This window comes from Sorghum bicolor, chromosome 1 (assembly GCF_000003195.3).
Source record: "Sorghum bicolor cultivar BTx623 chromosome 1, Sorghum_bicolor_NCBIv3, whole genome shotgun sequence".
NCBI lineage: Eukaryota > Viridiplantae > Streptophyta > Magnoliopsida > Poales > Poaceae > Sorghum > Sorghum bicolor.
The window spans coordinates 72,097,754-72,116,484 of record NC_012870.2 but is presented as its reverse complement, the minus strand read 5'-3'; the positions used below and the strand labels follow the sequence as shown (position 1 = coordinate 72,116,484).

Below are 18,731 nucleotides of genomic sequence, written 5' to 3'. Positions count from 1 at the left end.
ACTTCCCCGACGCCGTCGGCACATGCGCCCCTGTCCACACCCACATGTGCCGCATGCTGCGACAATCGTTGGCGGCTTGGGGCTCCCACCGGCCACCGCTCCGGCGATGGCCTCCTCCACCGAGAGTCTCCAGCGCCACCCGCCCACCCGGGACACCTTGCATAGCCTGCCACTGCTGCAGGACGTCGGGTCCATGTCGCCAAGTGCAAGTGAATCAGGAATCAGGGCTGACGAACAGTGAACAAAATTGTATGTGAACACACTGATGAATAGTGCATGAGAGTATCAGACCGCGCATGAGGGTTAATCAGTGCGTAAACAGTATCAAACAGTAGTAGATAGCACAGTGAACACTAAACACTGCTGAACAGTGTGTGAGGCTATGAGCGTGCTCGAATTTATGTATAAGGGTTATCTAATCTTTTAAAAATATAATAATCTATTGGTGTTAGATTTAAATTTACTAGCAAAAAATATCCGTACATTGCAACAGGAGAAAAAAAGCTATCAAATCTATATCTATATCTATATCTATATCTATATCTATATCTATATCTATATCTTTATTACCTAATTATATATATCTATATCTATACCTAATAATAAAAAGGTAAATTTTTTTTGTTTATCTTTCTCTAACTACCGAACGATGAAAAGTTTCTTTATATAACTTGTGCTCATACGAGTTAGAATAACTTGTGTCTAAATCAATATGGAGTAGGTCCTAATATAAATAGATTCCTCACATCCTAAGTATTCTAAATAGAACTCTTAATAATCAGATAGAAAATGATAAGAATTACGTTCTTTATTTTGATCCACTTTATTTAGATAGATGTTAATCAGAGGCAAAAGAAAAAAAATCAAAAGTCCTAATCCGTAGTTTCTTCTTCTTCTTCTTCTTCTTCTCTAATAATAAAAAGGCTAAATTTCTGGTCGTTTTGGTTTTTGATCAAGCCCAACTATTCGCTTGTTTCAGTCTAAAATTGGTTTAAACTCGTGTTAGGCTTCCGAGTTAGATTCAGCCCATAACTTTCCTTTTTTACCCTAACCCAATTGGACAGGAGTCTTCGTGCCATAAACAGAAAATAAGCTAAAAATAATAGAAAACCAGATCCGAATGAGAGAAGCATCATTTAATTAATCTTTAGACCAGTGGACATATAAAGATACGGTGGATTGAAATTTTCACAATTATATATTAGGAAAAAAATTTATATGTGTACTCGAAATAAAGCACTAACAGATATATTCTTTTCTTAAAAAAGTTAGGTACTAGGTTTTTATTTTTTTAAAAAAATTAGTAATGAATTTTAGAGAATAAACTAGTAAAACCAGTTAGATGATCAAATTTGTCTGATATTGGCGTTTGATGTTTTAGAGTTGTATGGCCGGCTGAAAATAAATTTGGGAATTATTGGATGACCAAAAGGGCTTCTTCTGAAAAGGTGCAACAACATTTTTACTAACCTAGGCACAGTCGGTTCTTAACACCAAGAAACTTTTACGGAAGGAAAAAAAACCTTCTTTCTATTTTAAATTGTAGGTCGAAAGAAAAACACCACTGAATGGTTGACAGATTCGACTGATAAACTCAAGCGAACAAGTTTAATTTTTTCTATATATTTCGATATATTATGTTAACTCAGAATAATTTACAATTTAGAATAAACGGAATATCTAATAGTGCACCAGCTCAAAAGCAGTTGATACGTACACTCGTGCGGTTCCACCATTACGTCACATATCTGCATGACTTGTTAAACAAGTCCAAATCTGATCTCTGCTATACAGTAATACAGGCCACGGGTAGCAGATGCAGATCTAATTCTGACAAGGAAACTATAGTTATCAACAGGTCAGCGACTGAAATGATTGATAGCATAAATGTATCTCTTTTGTTTGTCACAAACAGATTATTAGGCCTTGTTTACTTCCACTCCAAAATCTAAATTTTTTTAAAATTCCCTGTCATATCGAATCTTTAGACGCATACATAGAGTATTAAATATAGACGAAAATAAAAATTAATTGCACAGTTTGGTCGGAATTTACGAGACGAATCTTTTGAACATAATTAGTCTATGGTTGGACAATAATTACCACAGACAAACGAAAGTGCTACACTACCGTGAAATTTTTCACTTCAAAAGCTAAACACGGCCTTAATATAGATGAACTTTAAATTAAACTGCAGAAGCTAGCTCTTGCACCTGTACAAATGTATTACTGTGCATGACAGTAAATGGATGTTTAAGACTGTTCTGTTTTGCGTTTTTCAGCTCTACTTTACGTTTTTTAGTCAAACAGTTTCAGCTCTATGTATTCTGTTTGAGAAAAAAAATGTGGAGTTATAGAGCACCTAAAGAGGTGCTCTACAACTCTAGGTTTTCGTAAAGCTGCTCTACAGTAAGGTCTTGTTTAGTTCACCCGAAAACCAAAAAGTTTTCAAAATTCTCCGTCACATCCAATCTTGCGGCACATGTACGAAGTATTAAATATAGACGAAAACAAAAACTAATTATACAGTTTGTCTGTAAATCGCGAGACGAATCTTGTGACTCTAGTTAGTCTATGATCGGACAATATTTACCATAAACAAACGAAAGTGCTACGGTAGCGAAATCCGAAAAAATTTCGCATCTAAACATGGTCTAATTTTTATGAGCAGTCTTCAACATCTCTAAAGAAGAAAATTCGGAGAGCTGAGGCGTGCTACCATACCATCATGAAAAACCAGTCAGGATGTTCATTCCTCTTCGGCAACTGTCACATAGTGGCATGTGCTGCCTCGTAGCTCCACTAGACCACTAGAGAACTGGTCATCAACTCATCATTTCTGCTGCGAGCATCTTGCTGTGTGAGGATCTCTAGGGCATTATTTGATTTGTGGACGAGCCCAGCCTCATTCGCATCTACGTCAGGCTCCTGGTAGCCATGACACGGAACTGTGTTTGGTTGCCTGTTTACACAGAGTTAGGCTGTGGCCTTATTTAGTTCGCAAAAATTTTGGTTTTTGGCTACTGTAGCACTTTCGTTTTTATTTGCCAAACATTGTCCAATCACGGAGTAACTAAGCTCAAAAAATTTATCTCACAAATTATAAATAAATTGTGCAATTGGTTTTTATTTTTTACTATATTTAATGCTCCATGCATGCGACCAAAGATTCGATGTGATGAGAAATCTTAAAAAATTTTGCGAACTAAACAAGGCCTATATGTTGACACCGTTTTTGGGTATTAGCCCTTTGTGTTTGCAGATCAGCTTTTGCACCAACACTATATATCCTAAAAAACTGTTGGTTTGCTTAAAAAAAAAACAGGTTACCTGAAGCATACATAAACAATCATCATCATAATGACACGATGTTTATTATATACAAATATTACCTTATACTTTTAATTTATCTTATTACTCCTTAATATTAATTGAAATATATTAATATCATTATATATGCTAATAATGTATTAATAATATCATGATATATAATTTTATGTGCTAAAATATATCAATAATATCACGTCTTGCAAAAAAAGTATTAATGATGTCATTAGATGGCAGCCTGACCTAGGAGAAACGGCCACAATCCTCGTGTCCCCAGAGCCAAGTTGGGGGACGTTTTTTGCACATGATGAGCCAAGCTCAGGTGCTAGAGCAGCAAACCAAAACACACACACACACAAACACACACACACACACATATATATATATATAGAAGTCACATCTCATGCACCTAGCCCGGAAAAATTCAAACAACTAAGGCCTTGTTTAGTTCAAAAAATTTTAGAAAATTGACACTGTAGCACTTTCGTTTGTATTTGACAAATATTGTCTAATCATAGATTAACTAGGCTCAAAAGATTCGTCTCGTCAATTTCGACCAAACTATGCAATTAGTTTTTATTTTTTTTATATTTAATATTCCATATATGCGTCTAAAGATTCGATGTGACGGAGAATGTGAAAAATTTTGCAAAATCTTCTGTGAACTAAACAAGGCCTTAGTTTGCAAAATTTTTGGGTTTTGGCTACTGTAGCACTTTTGTTTTTATTTGATAAACATTATCCAATCATGGAGTAACTAGGCTCAAAAGATTCATCTCACAAATTACAGGTAAACTGTGTAATTAGTTTTTATTTTCGTCTATAATTAATGCTTCATGCATGCGACTAAAGATTCGATGTGACGGGAAATCTTAGAAATTTTTGCGAACTAAACAAGGCCTAATCACACGACACACCCTAGGGTCACTTTCCTTTCTGCCACAAGATTGGGTTTTCCCTTCTCATATTGGTTTGGTGGTCAAGCTAACATGACTCTGATATCTCCAATCTTGCACTTTCAAATCGCATTACTGGTATCTCGCCCGTACCATAGGATGGCAGATAAATCGTCCTTTCCACACCCTAGAAGCGTTCACTAAAGGCTTGTTTATTCGTGAAAATATGTGGTTGAAACCAAGCATACTAGAAATTAATTCAAAAAAACATATTTTCGTCATTCTAAAAAAATGAAATTTGGTAATATTGCATACAAATATATACTTATGCGCAAAAATTAAGATATGAACTTAAACTAAAAAAATCATGCAAAAAATAATAAATTTAGTAAATTTTAGATTCATGTGCCCTAAAAGACAAGATCTAGAACTAAAGCTATTATTTTCATATGATTTTTCAAAGGCGGGATTACATCTCAACTTTTGCATGGGAGTACATATTTATATGCACTATTGATGTGCCAAATTTCAGATTTTTAACAGCCAAAATAAATTTTGAATTGATTTTAATGTTCCCACCTAGTATGTGCTTTGCACCATATATTTTGCCTGTTTATTTATGCTCTTAAAACTAAAAAAATAATGTATAAATAAATTTTACTCTGCTGTAGAACTGACTTAATTTGATCTCTACCATAGCAAATTAGCACACACTAGACCTTCAGCCCATGAGGAAAATTATAGCAATTAATTTGCATGGTTTTCTCTTTATTCATTTTCTAAGGCAATACGAATATAGCTATTATGTAATCTCTATTCAATAATTATAAACTTAACAATTGTTTTCTAAGAGTATATGTTTTTTCATCCATATCTACCATTTTTCCTTTTTTACATAAAACATCTAATACCTTCAATTCGCATTTAGTTCAAACCTTACCTTAAGATAATCAAGCCTGCTTGAGCTTATCTGACGAATCTGTCAGCTACTCAGCAATGTTTTTTTCTCACAATAAGTCAGCGAACAGTACTTTTAGCCATGACTTTTTAGCCAAGCGACCAAGCTGATGATTCTTATTGCAGAACATGTCTTAGGCATTTTATCAAGTTAAGTTAAAATCCGTCTGCTTGTTATATCTTTTATTAACTTTTTTTGTATTTTAATAAAAATAATAGTTTTAGGACATGGACTATACTTTAAGCACTCCGATAGAATGTCACTCAAGATCATGGTAAACTTTGAAGTGAGGTGCGCCTAGAGGCTGCAATAGGTCCCGACCGACTACCCATAGGCCGATTTAATAATCATGAGGATTGAAATGGAGAAAAGTTAGTCCACATCCGGTTTGAACCACATCCCTATCCCCGTTCCTCGGATACCTGCCCCAAGAAAAACTTTTATTTTGAATAAGGCTCTTGGTTTGTTAAAATCCTACTAAAAGCTCAACATATAGCATAGTATAAATAACAAACTAAACTCTAAACTAGATATCTCTTCTAACACGAAATCTTACTCGTTCAGCTTATATTGATTTGATATTACGGATTTGCTTTTGCTCTCTAAATGTTGTATTTTATAACAGTAGCCTCCACGAGCAATAAATTCCCACCTGGTGATGGGGATGAAAGAAAAATCTTCCCAGTGAGCGTTCACAGGGACAAGGATGGAAAATTTTCCTCCCTGACATGATGGGAATGGGAACGAAGCTATACCCCCAACGGAAAATTCCCTGTTGACATCCTACGATAACCTTAGGTCTGCACTAACCTCCCACACTTTTGATTATATTTCATAGTAGTATAGATGGATAATTAAGTTATCATGTGGGGTTACTTATTAATAATGGTAGATATGAATAATTATTAAAATATGAATAGAACCAGATGACTAATGTATCAATAGTGATGGGAGTCTACCAAGTTGATAATCATATCTTTCTATTTTGTAATAATTTTTAGGATTTATGTTGCACATCCTGTAAGTATTAACGTGGGCCTCCAATTAGTAATATTAAGATATGTGTTGTCATCATTTGTATTACACCTATTTGGGTCTTCAATATGAAATTTGGTTGAAGACTTGAAGCATGAACTCAATATAAATTAAATAAGCTCTTGTTGTAATCCTTTGTGTGACATTATGAAATAATATTTTGACTTTCGACTTTCAATCTTATTAGTTGTCGTAAATTTTGTATCACTTGTTGAGTTGAAACACTAGTGCTCATTGTAGCTTTTATTCAACATTTTCTGTTGTATTTTATTAAAAAATATTATTGGTCCTAAACTATAGTCTTACTCTACAATGGTATAAACCATCTTTCCTCCGTGTGCTACGAGCCTACGACACTCAAGAGTTGTGCTATAGCGAAGAACTACATGTGTATTAAAACATACGGTGCTTAAAATTAAATTACATGTATTAACATGACGTAATATTTCAATTAATAAAATATATAAATTTATTTAAACTAATAATTTACAAAGGTTGTTATCATTGTTGAGTAATATAATTTAAAGTGAGGCCTTGTTTAGTTCACCCCAAAAACCAAAAACTTTTTAAGATTCCCCGTCACATCGAATCTTGCGACACATGCATGGAGCATTAAATATAGATAAAAATAAAAACTAATTACACAGTTTGTCTGTAAATCGCGAGACGAATCTTTTAAGCCTAGTTACTTCATGATTGAACAATGTTTGTCAAATAAAAACGAAAGTGCTACAGTGTCATTTTTTCAAAACTTTTTGGAACTAAACAAGGCCTGATTATCAATGATAAGGGAAAATATTTCACGCTCGATGAACTATTAAAATAATTATTTATCCAATATTTGGATGTCTACTTTGTTTATATAGTGATGCATAGCATTATGCTTACTTTTAATCTATCGACGGAAGTGTATAATTTTTTTTCCTGGAGCGTCTCCTAAGGATTAACGTGAAGGTTCTTTTGGCCTCCAATTCATTACTACTCTCAAATTATTAGATATTTGATTTTCTTTTAACACCAAGTTTGACTGCTTATCTTATTCAAAAAATATGCAGAATATCACTTCTTTTGTCATCGCTTGGTTTATTAATAAAAGTTCTTTAAGAATAACTTAAAGTTGACTACGTTTATGCTACTTTTTTAATAAGATAAGTGATCAAACTTGGGATAAAAAAGTAAACGTCTTATAATTTAGGATGAATGGAGTATATAAGATGGTTACTGCTGAAACAGCTTCTAGGATAGTTTTATAGACACAAATTTTTTATCCATCCCATCGAATCTTTGGACACATGCATGGAACATTAAATGTAGATAAAAAATAAACTAATTACACAGTTTGGTTGAAAATCGTGGGACGAATCTTTTAAGCCTAGTTAGTCTATGATTAGCCTTAAGTGCTACAGTAACTCACATGTGCTAATGACAGATTAATTATGCTTAATAGATTTGTCTTGCAGTTTCCTGACGAGCTATGTAATTTGTTTTTTATTAGTTTATAATAACCCCTCCTGACATCCTTCCGACACATTAGATGCCAAAAATTGTTCATCTCCAATCTAAACAGGGCCTTACAATTTGAAACGAATGGAGTACATCAGCAGGTCCATAACAGAACGATCGAAACAAAAACAGCCTCATGAAAAAATGTCTATGGGGTAAATGATGTATTATTATCCAAGTAATGTTGTGTCCAGTACCAAAGATGAAGTAATGTACGCTACACAAGAGATTATGACGCACTGTAGTATTTCAGAATAAACAAATTGTACATAGAGCTTTGCTGTACAAATAGATTGCAAAAAGGAAAAGGAAACCCGGAACTTTAAGCAACAGAGGCTCTCTTGCACTTGTATTGTTGAGCGTAATATATAAAAACAAGGAAATTTAAAGAGCTGAGACCAGCTATCAGCCAGAAAAAACGGTCAAGATGGCCTTCGTTTAAGTTATCAGGGATCCACCCCAATTGCCCATTTCGAGTTGTGAAATATGACACCAGGGTCAAGATGAATGAGCTGAGATAACTTCCAAGTGACACGGTAACAAGAGCGAAAGCTGAGCATAGGCTTCTCATGGCGTCTGGTGACTGATTGTAGAAAAACTCAGCTTGACCGATTGATGTGAACACCTCGCCCACGCCAACCAGCAAGTACTGTGGTGCTTGCCAAAGGATGCTCATAGGAACAGGTACCTTCTGATGAACCAGATCCTCTGCTCTTGCGACCTGCAGACGCTTGATCTCGACTAATGCTGCAACTGCCACTGCAACTGTAGATACAAATAGACCAATTCCCATCCGTTGAAGTTCTGAGAAACCTCTCTCTTTTCCACTGAATCTCCTGGCTATGGGCACAACTAATCTCTCATAAATTGGAACCCAAACAACAATACTGATAACATCTAGGGATGACAGAGTTGCTGCTGGAATCTTGAAAGAACCAATTTGGTTATCGAGGGCCATCCCTTGTTCTATGAACATCGATGAGTTTTGAGCACATACGGTGAAGAACACAATTCCTGTTGCCCAGATTGGAAACATCCTCAGTAATATTTTAAGCTCTTCAACTTGTGTGACTGTGCAAAGTCTCCATGGATTGCGAGAACCATCATGTTCATTCCACAAAACGACTGCAGCTTTGTCAAGGAAACTGTTCAGGAAAGAGAACGTGTCAACTGGGACAGTATGCGAATCTCTGCGTATGTACAAATCCTGTGTATGCTTACCTTTCATAGTTCTGAAAAAGGTTGCTGTGTCCAGGAAGTTCCAAGACACAAGCTTAAAAGCATGCAAAGTCAGAACAAAAGTGCAGTATAAATGAAAATCTGTATTTGATACACTTTGGTAAACTTTTATCTTTGAATATATGTTTTCCCCAAATATGTAATCTAAACCACAACTTCTTAATGCCTTTCTCCTTTGAGTAAAAGGATATATCTTACAGGGAAAATAATTGTCACTGGTAACCAAGAAAAGTACCTGAATTCACTACTGTGCTCCAGCTTACGACTCCCCTCAATAGCTGAAGTCTTACCATCTAGCTCATAGAGAAGAGAACTGTCAACTGGCAAATCCGCTTTTCGCTTGTGAGTGGCTGCCACAACTACCTGACATGCTCTTGTAAGTGGGCTTCCTCCCGGTATCTGAAATCTATACCTTTCTGAACCTATAAAAAAGCTTCCAATAGCCAAGGCAATGAAAAAAGTAGGGATCCCAAATCCAATGCCATATCCATAATTCTCTTGTACCCAAATAAGAACTGTGCCAGAGATCAAAGAACCAATATTTATGCAGAAATAAAACCAATTGAAGAAAGCGCCTTTCTTTGTTTTCTCAACTGGATCAGTATCATCGAATTGGTCAGCCCCAAAGGACGAAACACATGGCTTTATACCACCAGCTCCCAAAGCAATCATGTATAATCCAACAAAGTATATAAGGTACTGAGGTAAGGTCGGTTGTGGACAAATAGACCCAACACATTGAGGGGGCTGGAAAGAAGGAACTGATGCTGAAAGTGTCAATGCCGCCATCCCCTTCATTGAATGCACATTAAGAAGTCGTTAGCACTTAGCACAGACTATCTGCAGGAATAAGTGCTTAAGCAGGATAAAAGATTCATAATTCACAGGTAGAGAAAGACAAGTAGGTCTGCAATTGACGCATCATGCATGTTTTCAATGAACTATCATGCCAATAAACACTCATAACAATTATGAAGTTACTTATGTCATAGCCAAAAAGCTATATGTGAACATCTATCCGATCTTTCTTTAATTCTCAACCATGAGTTAATACCAATGCAGAACAACATACTACTATTTTAGGGCACTTAATACATTAACTTCCCTAAAAAAATTAATGCATTAACATGACACTAAGGCACAACTACGAGTTTCTTGAGATAAATGCACATATGTGTCTTACAAGAAAGTAAATAGTGGAGAAAACAGCAATAGTCCTGTACTTTCCCCAGTACGAATCTGCTAAGGTTGCTCCAATAAGTGGTGTAAGATAACAAGTTCCTTGCCAGGTTGTGAAGTTCCTCGCAGCAGAGACATTTCCTTCATGTAGCCTTGTTGAAAGGTAAGTGACCAAACTTTTTGAGATTCCATAGTAGGCCAAACGTTCACATATTTCAGTTCCTATCATATAACAGAAAGGCAATTTCCAATTGGACATGATATTAGATCTAAGTATGAAAAACTTATGTTTATGATGTTTAGCACATCAAAGATTCATAGATTTACAAACACTCTTAAGCTCAAAAATGCTGAACAAAGGTTTCCACTTAAATCAGTTAAATGTGCTAAAAAATAAGAAGTCAGTTGGACCTATGATTCCATAAATAAGTTTATAGTGACATGATTCAGCTGGTTTTCATTCAAGAAAAAAAATATGTTCATGTTATTTCTCAGCGGAAAGCTCTGACTGAATTCTTACCAAGAATCAATGAACATGCTCTCCAGTTCCCTGTGTTATGCTTTAAAATAGGAAAACCTCTAAAGTCAACTGATCCATCACCTGTGTACCCGGCAACGGCAAGATCCTGTCCACAATGTAAAATTGTTTACAATTTATCTGCAAACCATTCAACAAGCAGGTGCTTCCAGGGCAGAGAACACAAAACTATTGAAAGAAACAACAGGAAAATAGTAGATAGAATTTGTAGGAAGTGGCATTCTATTTAATGACACAGACATAAATCTTGTACTTTCATACCTGCCAACTATGATCAATCTTAAACCAGTTTTACATGATGTTAAACAGAGAATATAAGGAGTATGTCATTTCTCAGGATCAACACAAGATGCTTTCAATGGTAGGTGTACATGACTATGTGATCACCATACAGTGTTCATATACACTTCTCAACCCCACCGAAAAGCTCATTGTGCACTTCGTTAATTGTTCATTACTTCATTAGTAGATAATTCCACCACTGTGGCATTTCAGGAGAACTACTCCAGGAAAAACGAGGACAAACATCTCTTATCAAATGGCAAGATATCCTCCAACAGTAGTTTTAGATAGACAACATGAATATAAACTAGAACTAGAAAGAACAAATCATCATTACTTCAAAATGAATGTTCCAACATGATTGGAGAGCTTAGACCTCTTTATGTACTCCCTCCATCCCAAAACAAATCGATTTCTAGAGTTGTCCTAAGTCAAACTATTTTAGGTTTGACCAAATTTATAGAAAAGGGCACCAATATTTATGAGACTAAATTAGTATCACTAGATACTTAAAAGTTAATGGACCTACATGACACCTCCTTAAAAGTTAATGGACCTCTGGTGCATTTTACTCATGTATTTATTTGGTGTCATAGATGTTGTTACTCTTTCATATAAAGTTGGTCAAACTTAAGATAATTTGACTTTAGGTGATTCTAGGAATTGATTTATTTTGGGACAGAGTGAGTATCCACAAGGTAAAAAACTCACATGTCAAGGACAATTGCTATGGCCTCACCTGGAATATTTAGCAATGATGCTAAATCTATTATCTAAATTTCAGTTCCCCTCTTTGTTCATCTAATTTCACTTCTGTAAGTATTTTTTTCAACGAAAGTGGTGAAGGAACTTTTATTGTTATTGTTCCAAAGAGAAAACAAAAAAAGTTTGGTCCATAGGTTGGTAACTGCCTTCAAACATTAATTGACACATTGAACAGCTGAGCATAGCAGATATCCTCTTTTCCTAATCCTAAAGTTTTGTTGCAGCTTAACTTTATTTTTCTAAGAGATGATTTTAATTCTTCAAAAAAAAAATTACGAGACCCAGTTACAGATGCAGACGCTCACATAGAGCGCACACTCACCCCTATGAACGCACGCACGCACACCCTACCCCTATAAGCATTGATCGAAGAAAACAAAGGTTTTCTTTTGCGGAGGGTGGATTAGAATTCAGTAACCCGTAACCTCAATGACTACGACAAGAATAGATAAACGGGTCTAAACCATTCACGTTTCAGTCAAACATGTGTAACCCATTCCACTCCAACTGTTTCAATCAAGTCTTCAAAAAAGTTACCCACTACCAATCAAATTAGAAATCAAAGCTCTCAATCAAAGCAACATCAGCGTATTTTGTACTGAAAATTAAATCTAAAACTGATTTGGTTCACTTCCACTACTCCACAAGTACTTTTTTTAGAGCAAAAACATTTTTTGGAGCATTCCACAAGTAACTTTCACAAGTCAATCGATCTATAGTCCCCAACACTGTTGCGTATTGCAACCTACTACATCCAACCCATTATTCCAAGATGTATCCTATTTATTTTCATTTGTTATACAGCCAGCGTCCCCCCCCCCCCTGTTCATTGGTATTTTCATTTCACATAACTATTGAATTTGCAATCCAGCAAACAGAAGCACACACTAATCATTAATCAATTCAAAGGTCCACGTGATCCCAAGAATCCCAGGAACTGAGCAATAGAAGTGCAGTTTCCTCCTCCTTTCTCTTGCTATTCTGACCAATTTAAGCATTTGCAATCAAGCGGAACTTAGGTCTTGTTTAGTTGGCAAAATTTTGGTTTTTTGACTACTGTAGCACTTTCGTTTTTATTTGACAAACATTGTCTAATCACGGAGTAACTAGGCTCAAAAGATTCATGTGATGGGAAATCTTGAAAATTTTTGCGAACTAAACAAGACCTTAACCAAAAGAAGAAGCTAAAGGGGATTAAAAAAAGAACCCCCTACGGATTCTGAATCTTGGTGGACCAAAAGTTCAGGAAAAAAAGGAACAAAATCTCCATGCAGAACTAGTGCTGAAGTACCTCTGGCGGCTCCGTCGCGCGCAGCAGCAGGTTCTGCCGCCGCTCCTCCTCCAGCGATGACTCCATGAATGCAGCTTCTGAAGCCGTGGAGGCTTTTATCTCCAGGAGTAAGGAAAAGCTTCGAGCCTTGAAGGGTGATCAGCGATTGCTTCTTCGGCAATTGATGCTGCTGCAAGTAATATTATTATTGATTCGCCAAGCAGAGACGACGAAACAACGAGCTTATCGTTTTGAGTTTTGTATGACCTCCGCTGCCGTTTAGCTCCAGCAGAGTCGCCGAACTTGTTGGGACTTGGGAATAACTCGTTGGCGATATTACATCCATATCCTCCTCAAACCACGTAATTGCAAAAGTGTTAAATACTTTCTGAATTGTTGATTTAACGTGAAGGTGTGTCATGTGTGCACTTCGCTAGTTCTGTATGCTATTATAGTATTGGAGAAGTCTAATCCATCCTCTCATCTATTGATAGTTGTCTATTTCACCCCTCAACTATAATACTAGACTAGATATTTTATCTTTCAACCATCTAAATAATTTCTTGAGGCGATTTTGAAAATAGTTTTGCTGATATGGCATATTCAAAAGTCTATATAATCTCTTAACCTATCAAAAGTTGACCGCATAATCCTCTCATCAACTATAAAATATGTTAATATTATATTATTAGTATATTTAAAATAAGAATAAAATTGTAATTAAATATAAATTTAAAAATTTAGATATTTTTTCGGATACCACCTTGACGGATGTATCTACAAGCTGCTTGTATAGTATGCGGATGTATCTGGTTTTTTCCACATTATCTATTATCCGTAGGATATTGATGATATTACATTTGTATTTGATATCGCATGTGAAAAATTATCCAAATATTTAAATCACTATTTAAATAAGTGTTTATATTGGTTCGGTCGAATGGAAGGTCGCATAAATATCCATACTATTTTTCTCCTTAATATTATCGTATTTTATAGTTGATGGGGTCATGTAGTCAACCCTTGATAAGTTAAGGGATTATGTAGACTTCTGAATATGCCACATTAGCAAAACTACTTTGAAAATTGCCTCAAGGAGTTATTTAAATGGTTTTCAATAGTTCAAGAAGTAGACTACGTGATTTTATAGGTGAAGGGGTGAAGTAGACAACCACAAATAGTGGAGGGGGTTAAGTAAATTTTTTCCTTATAGTATTAAAAACTTGTAGTATCAAGAAAACATAGTTTTAGAACATATTGATGTGCAAAATCATGGTTTAGAAAAGAGGTCTATAATGAAGTTTTAAAAATTTAAAAAAGACTACAATTTTAGCTGGTATTTAAAATCATAAATGTTGTATCCAAACACTTCATGACACTCTAAACCAAAGTATTTTACAAAATCATAATATTTTTAAAAAAATCCAAAAAATACTTTGTACCCAAACTTGGACCGAAGCCTGTCATATTTCTGTACAAATAATCTAAGGATATACTCCTAGTAACAAGTAATTTTCTTGGGTTGCCTTATTACATTTCATAAATACTAGCAAAAATACCTGTGCGTTGTAATGAGAGAAAAAAAAACTATTAAATCTATATCTATATCTATATCTCTATTATCTAATTATATATCTATACCTAATAATAAAGAGGCAAAATTTCAAGCTCCTTTTTTCGTCCATCTATTTTTTGTCTTTCTTTTTCTAACTAACGAACAATGGAGAGTTTCTTTTATTTGGACTTATATATATAACTCATGCTCATACGAGTTAGAATAACTTGCGTCCAAACCAATATAGAGTAGGAGCCTTAATATAAATAAATTCCTCACGTCCTAAGTATTCTAAGTAGAACTCTTAATAGTTAGATAAAAAAGTATAAGAATTATGTTCTTTATTTTGCTCCGCTTTTTTTTATTTAGTTAGAATGTTAATCAGAGATAAAAGAAAAATTAAAGTCCTAATATGTAATTCCTTCTTCTTCTTTTTCTCTAATAATAAAAAGGCAAAATTAGTATAACAGTGATTCATCCACATATTACAACATGCTAAACGCTTGGTTCCTACAAAAATCATAGGCCTGGGAAATGGACCTGACACCCGGCCGGCCTTATGGGCTTAGATTTGCAGCTTGGGCTTGGGCTATGATTCACTTGATGAAGACCCCTCTTTTATAATCGCTTGGATGAAAATCAGAATCATCATCACTTCGGTCTAGACTTGTGGGGAAGCGGATAGGAGAATAATGGGCAGAAAAAGGAGCGGACACACTGAAATTTTGCATCTTTATAAATAAAGATAGATTTCGTAGGAGTACGTAGGAGTAATAAAGTCGTGTTTTGGTTTTGAAGACTAGACCAAAAGGGTAAGTATTTACTTTAGGGTAAATATTTTTTTTCAACCTCCAAGCTTCACGACAATCTGATTTTCAATCCTAAACACAAAGTCAATTAACAGCACCCTTCAATTATTAAAACCAGATAAATTTGATTCTCTAGCTAGTTTTACATATATGGTTTTCTAAATTCCAAAAACAATAAAAATCTGTTATGATCTCAAAAAAATTATAACTGATTTATTTTCAGTCAAAAAAATATGAAACTAATACCAATCTATTTTATGAAAAATGTTATCTAGCTATTTATGGTGTATATGTAGTTATTTGGAACTGGTCTATTTTTATCCTTATTGCTCTATTGCTTGTAGTCGTGCTTATTATTTATTTAAAATAAATAAGATCAAAATAAGTCTAATTAGAGCACCAGTAGGTAGATAACATTTTCTGAAAAAAATGAAAGTAATTTTATATTAGGATATGTTTGGATCCTTTTATTTTAGAAGAATTGAAATCTACATAATGGATTAGGCTATTTGACTTATAATTTGACATTTCATAACTTTTCTAAGCTTACAAATAAGCTTATCTTAAATTTATAGGGTGTGAGATGGGAATGAATTCTATAGATCATAATGCTATAATTTCATTCTCTAACTTATGAGCTTTTTACCTGTGTGCTATTATAAAAGTTTAAAATGACTTGTGTACCATCGAAGTTTTTAAAACCTCCTTAGTACCTTTGTATGAAATTTTCTTTCCCCATGTTCCACTTCGGTCAATTTTGCTTGTAACAGCACGTAACGGCCAGCGGAAAAGATGATTTTGCCCTCGGTTATAAAATGTATCAAAATTTTCATTTTTTCCTTAAGTGCCACTATAAGGATAGTACGAGGTACTGTAGCGGACTGTCCGCGCACCTCCAATTTTGTGGAGTTTGATTCGTTTATTTGAGAGTTTGTTTTCATCGGTGCTCGATGAGTACTTTTGGGTGTGCTTTAAGACTTCAGATGTGGTATCCTGCTACCAGTTAGCACGTATATCTCATATCTTTGGTGAGTGTTTTTTTTTGAATTATTTGTGAGCCAAGAACCAAAAGTTTCGAAAGAAATTTGAGGTTCTCTTTTATCGCCATTTCGGTCCTTCACTGATAGCAATAGACTGATCGAACGCAAGAAACACAACTCCTGATTCCAATAGACTGAGCGTCGTCAATATATACCTAAAGTCCTAAAGATAATCTAGAAAAGTTGAAGCGGCGTGTACGTGGTCGGTTGGAGCTAGCGAACGCATAAACAAGTCCTTGGATTCCTTGCTCTTGGCAAAGAAGCAAAGCACCGGTTCGTGTGAAAAAAAAAAAATCAGCATGATTCCGCGGATATGATGCGAGAGCGTGGCTTAGGCTAGTCTCAATGTATGTTTTATGAGAGTGTCATGCATATTAAATAGGGTGCCACATAAGTAAAATTGCTGATTTGGCAGGATCATTAAATGAAGGAGTTTCATCATATGAGAGAGGAGTTTCATCTCCATAAAATTTTGTGGCTCGGTTATCTAGTTTATAGTCTTGATAACTGTGTCATGAAAGTAATGCATTGAAAGTAACCTTAGCTTCCTGCCAACTTACCAAGGCAAAGTGCAATGTGTGTGCGAACATCCAGGCACCTCCCCCAGATGCACTGTCGTAGAGACAGAATACCACTTTTAGACGGTTGTCTAGTAGCCGCGTCCCCCCTTTCCGCCTTTGACTACTCCCGAGACAGTTTCTCCGTACCTGATTTGCCAAGCATCAGGATAGATGGGAAGGTCTGTTTGCAAAGAACGGCTCAAAATTTCTGCGTGCGTGCAATGCTGGTTTGTGAGTGATACGTAGTACTGTGTTAACGTAGGTGCTCTATCGATGAGAACATGGGGAACATGCATGTTTGGGACAGGTAGTTCGTCCGGACCGTTGATTTCCAATGTACTTAAACCTGCCTAGCTAGCTATTTTGGCTGCAGTCAATTTTGCATTTTGTGATGGATGACATTTGAATTGAACAATGAAATGGGAACATAGACTTTAGAGTTTTACTATAAATGTAAGATTTTGTTCTCCCGTGTCACTAGAAAGGGTTATTTGGTGCGACCTGGTGGGGAGCAAGCCGACGAGTAAAACAGAAGTATCTATCCTTTTTTAGAGAAAGAGAAGAGTAGCGTTTGAATGGTCTCATACTCTCATGTATCCGTAGTTGCATACGTGAAGGTACAGAGTCTGGTCTTTCAATTGCTCTTTCGTTTAACGTCTGCCGCATCTGACGTAGCAGCTGATCGAACTGCTGCCGATTCAGCGACCATTCTACAAACTTGGCAAATTCAAACGGCAGCTGGTGGCTACGACTGAACATGAACCACAAACAAAAAAAGGACTGGGCTTTCGTAGCCGGTGCAGCAATGAGAAATCCAGGAGACAAACGAAGCGGCCTACACCTACCACCACAACTCCACGACCACGTACGAGCAAGCAGCACCAGCAACCAGCAACCACTACTAGAGAAAGCCAGATTTGCCCTCTCTGCCGAGCGTTTTGGGCCCTCGGCAAAGACCCTGGATCCGGTAGACCATTCCACATGCGGCACTCTGTTTTGTATGCAGGGTTAATAGCTCGATTATTAAATCGCGAGTCCAAGAAACGCGCTTTTTCTCTCATGAAATGAAAACATGAAACGAAATGATGTCGCTCGCTCGGCAGTGTGGTACTGGTACAGCCACGGGCGGGCAGACACGCCACACGCGGCGAGTCGGTCGGTGGGCAGGACGGGCGGACCGCGGAGACCACCCACCCATACCGTGCGTGCGTGACATGTGACTGCGTGTGGCGTGCGCGGTGAGGCTTATCTTGGAATTGTTGGACGGAAAGGCCGTGGGTCATCGGGTCGACGCGCACGCGGGTTGCCGCAGCAGGCAGGACTGCAGGAGGGGGAGGCTCGCCTGGTGCCGGGCGCGGGCGGTTTCGTTTCGCCGCCTACGGCCTACCCCTGCGCAAACCGGCGGCGTCCGGTGCCGCCGCCCGCCGACTGGCCTGCCGTGCTGGACGCGCGGTGGGTCGCAGTCGCAGCCCATCGCGCGCGCTGCGCCGTGACAAGGACGTCACGCCACGACCCCGGCCGGCCGGGGCGGCTACGGCTTCCGCGCTTCGGTTTCAATTCAGAGGCATCATCTTGCGAGCGCCGAGCCACATTTGTTTATTCCTTGCCCGTTGCCCTACGCTTCGCGCAGCCGATCGAGAGCAGAACCCGGCCGCGGCACGCAGCTGTTTTGGCGCTGGTTCCACTGACGACCCTGCACCGCGCCTGGGAGTCGGGCAGAGCCGGCGAGTCTGTGGGTCGCTCGTCGGTGGAGCTCACATAATGAACGAAACCCG

The 18,731-nt window shown here is 36.9% G+C and overlaps 1 protein-coding gene across 3 annotated transcripts; it reads right to left on the bottom strand.

Moving 5' to 3' along the window:
- Positions 7,857–13,294, bottom strand: LOC8085237 (protein NRT1/ PTR FAMILY 8.3). Of its 3 annotated transcripts, XM_021451689.1 has the most exons (6): positions 13,014–13,293; positions 10,658–10,763; positions 10,142–10,359; positions 9,194–9,750; positions 8,941–8,992; positions 8,046–8,864 (listed from the first exon to the last, which is right to left on the bottom strand). In XM_021451689.1, exons 1-5 carry the CDS (start codon positions 13,077–13,079, stop codon positions 8,944–8,946), a joined length of 996 nt encoding a protein of 331 aa, XP_021307364.1. In that variant the 5' UTR covers positions 13,080–13,293; the 3' UTR covers positions 8,046–8,864; positions 8,941–8,943. The 3 variants fall into 3 exon arrangements, with proteins under 3 accessions (XP_021307363.1, XP_002465588.1, XP_021307364.1); XM_021451688.1 differs by having other exon boundaries at positions 7,857–8,992; positions 13,014–13,294; XM_002465543.2 differs by lacking the exon at positions 8,941–8,992 and having other exon boundaries at positions 7,857–8,864; positions 13,014–13,292.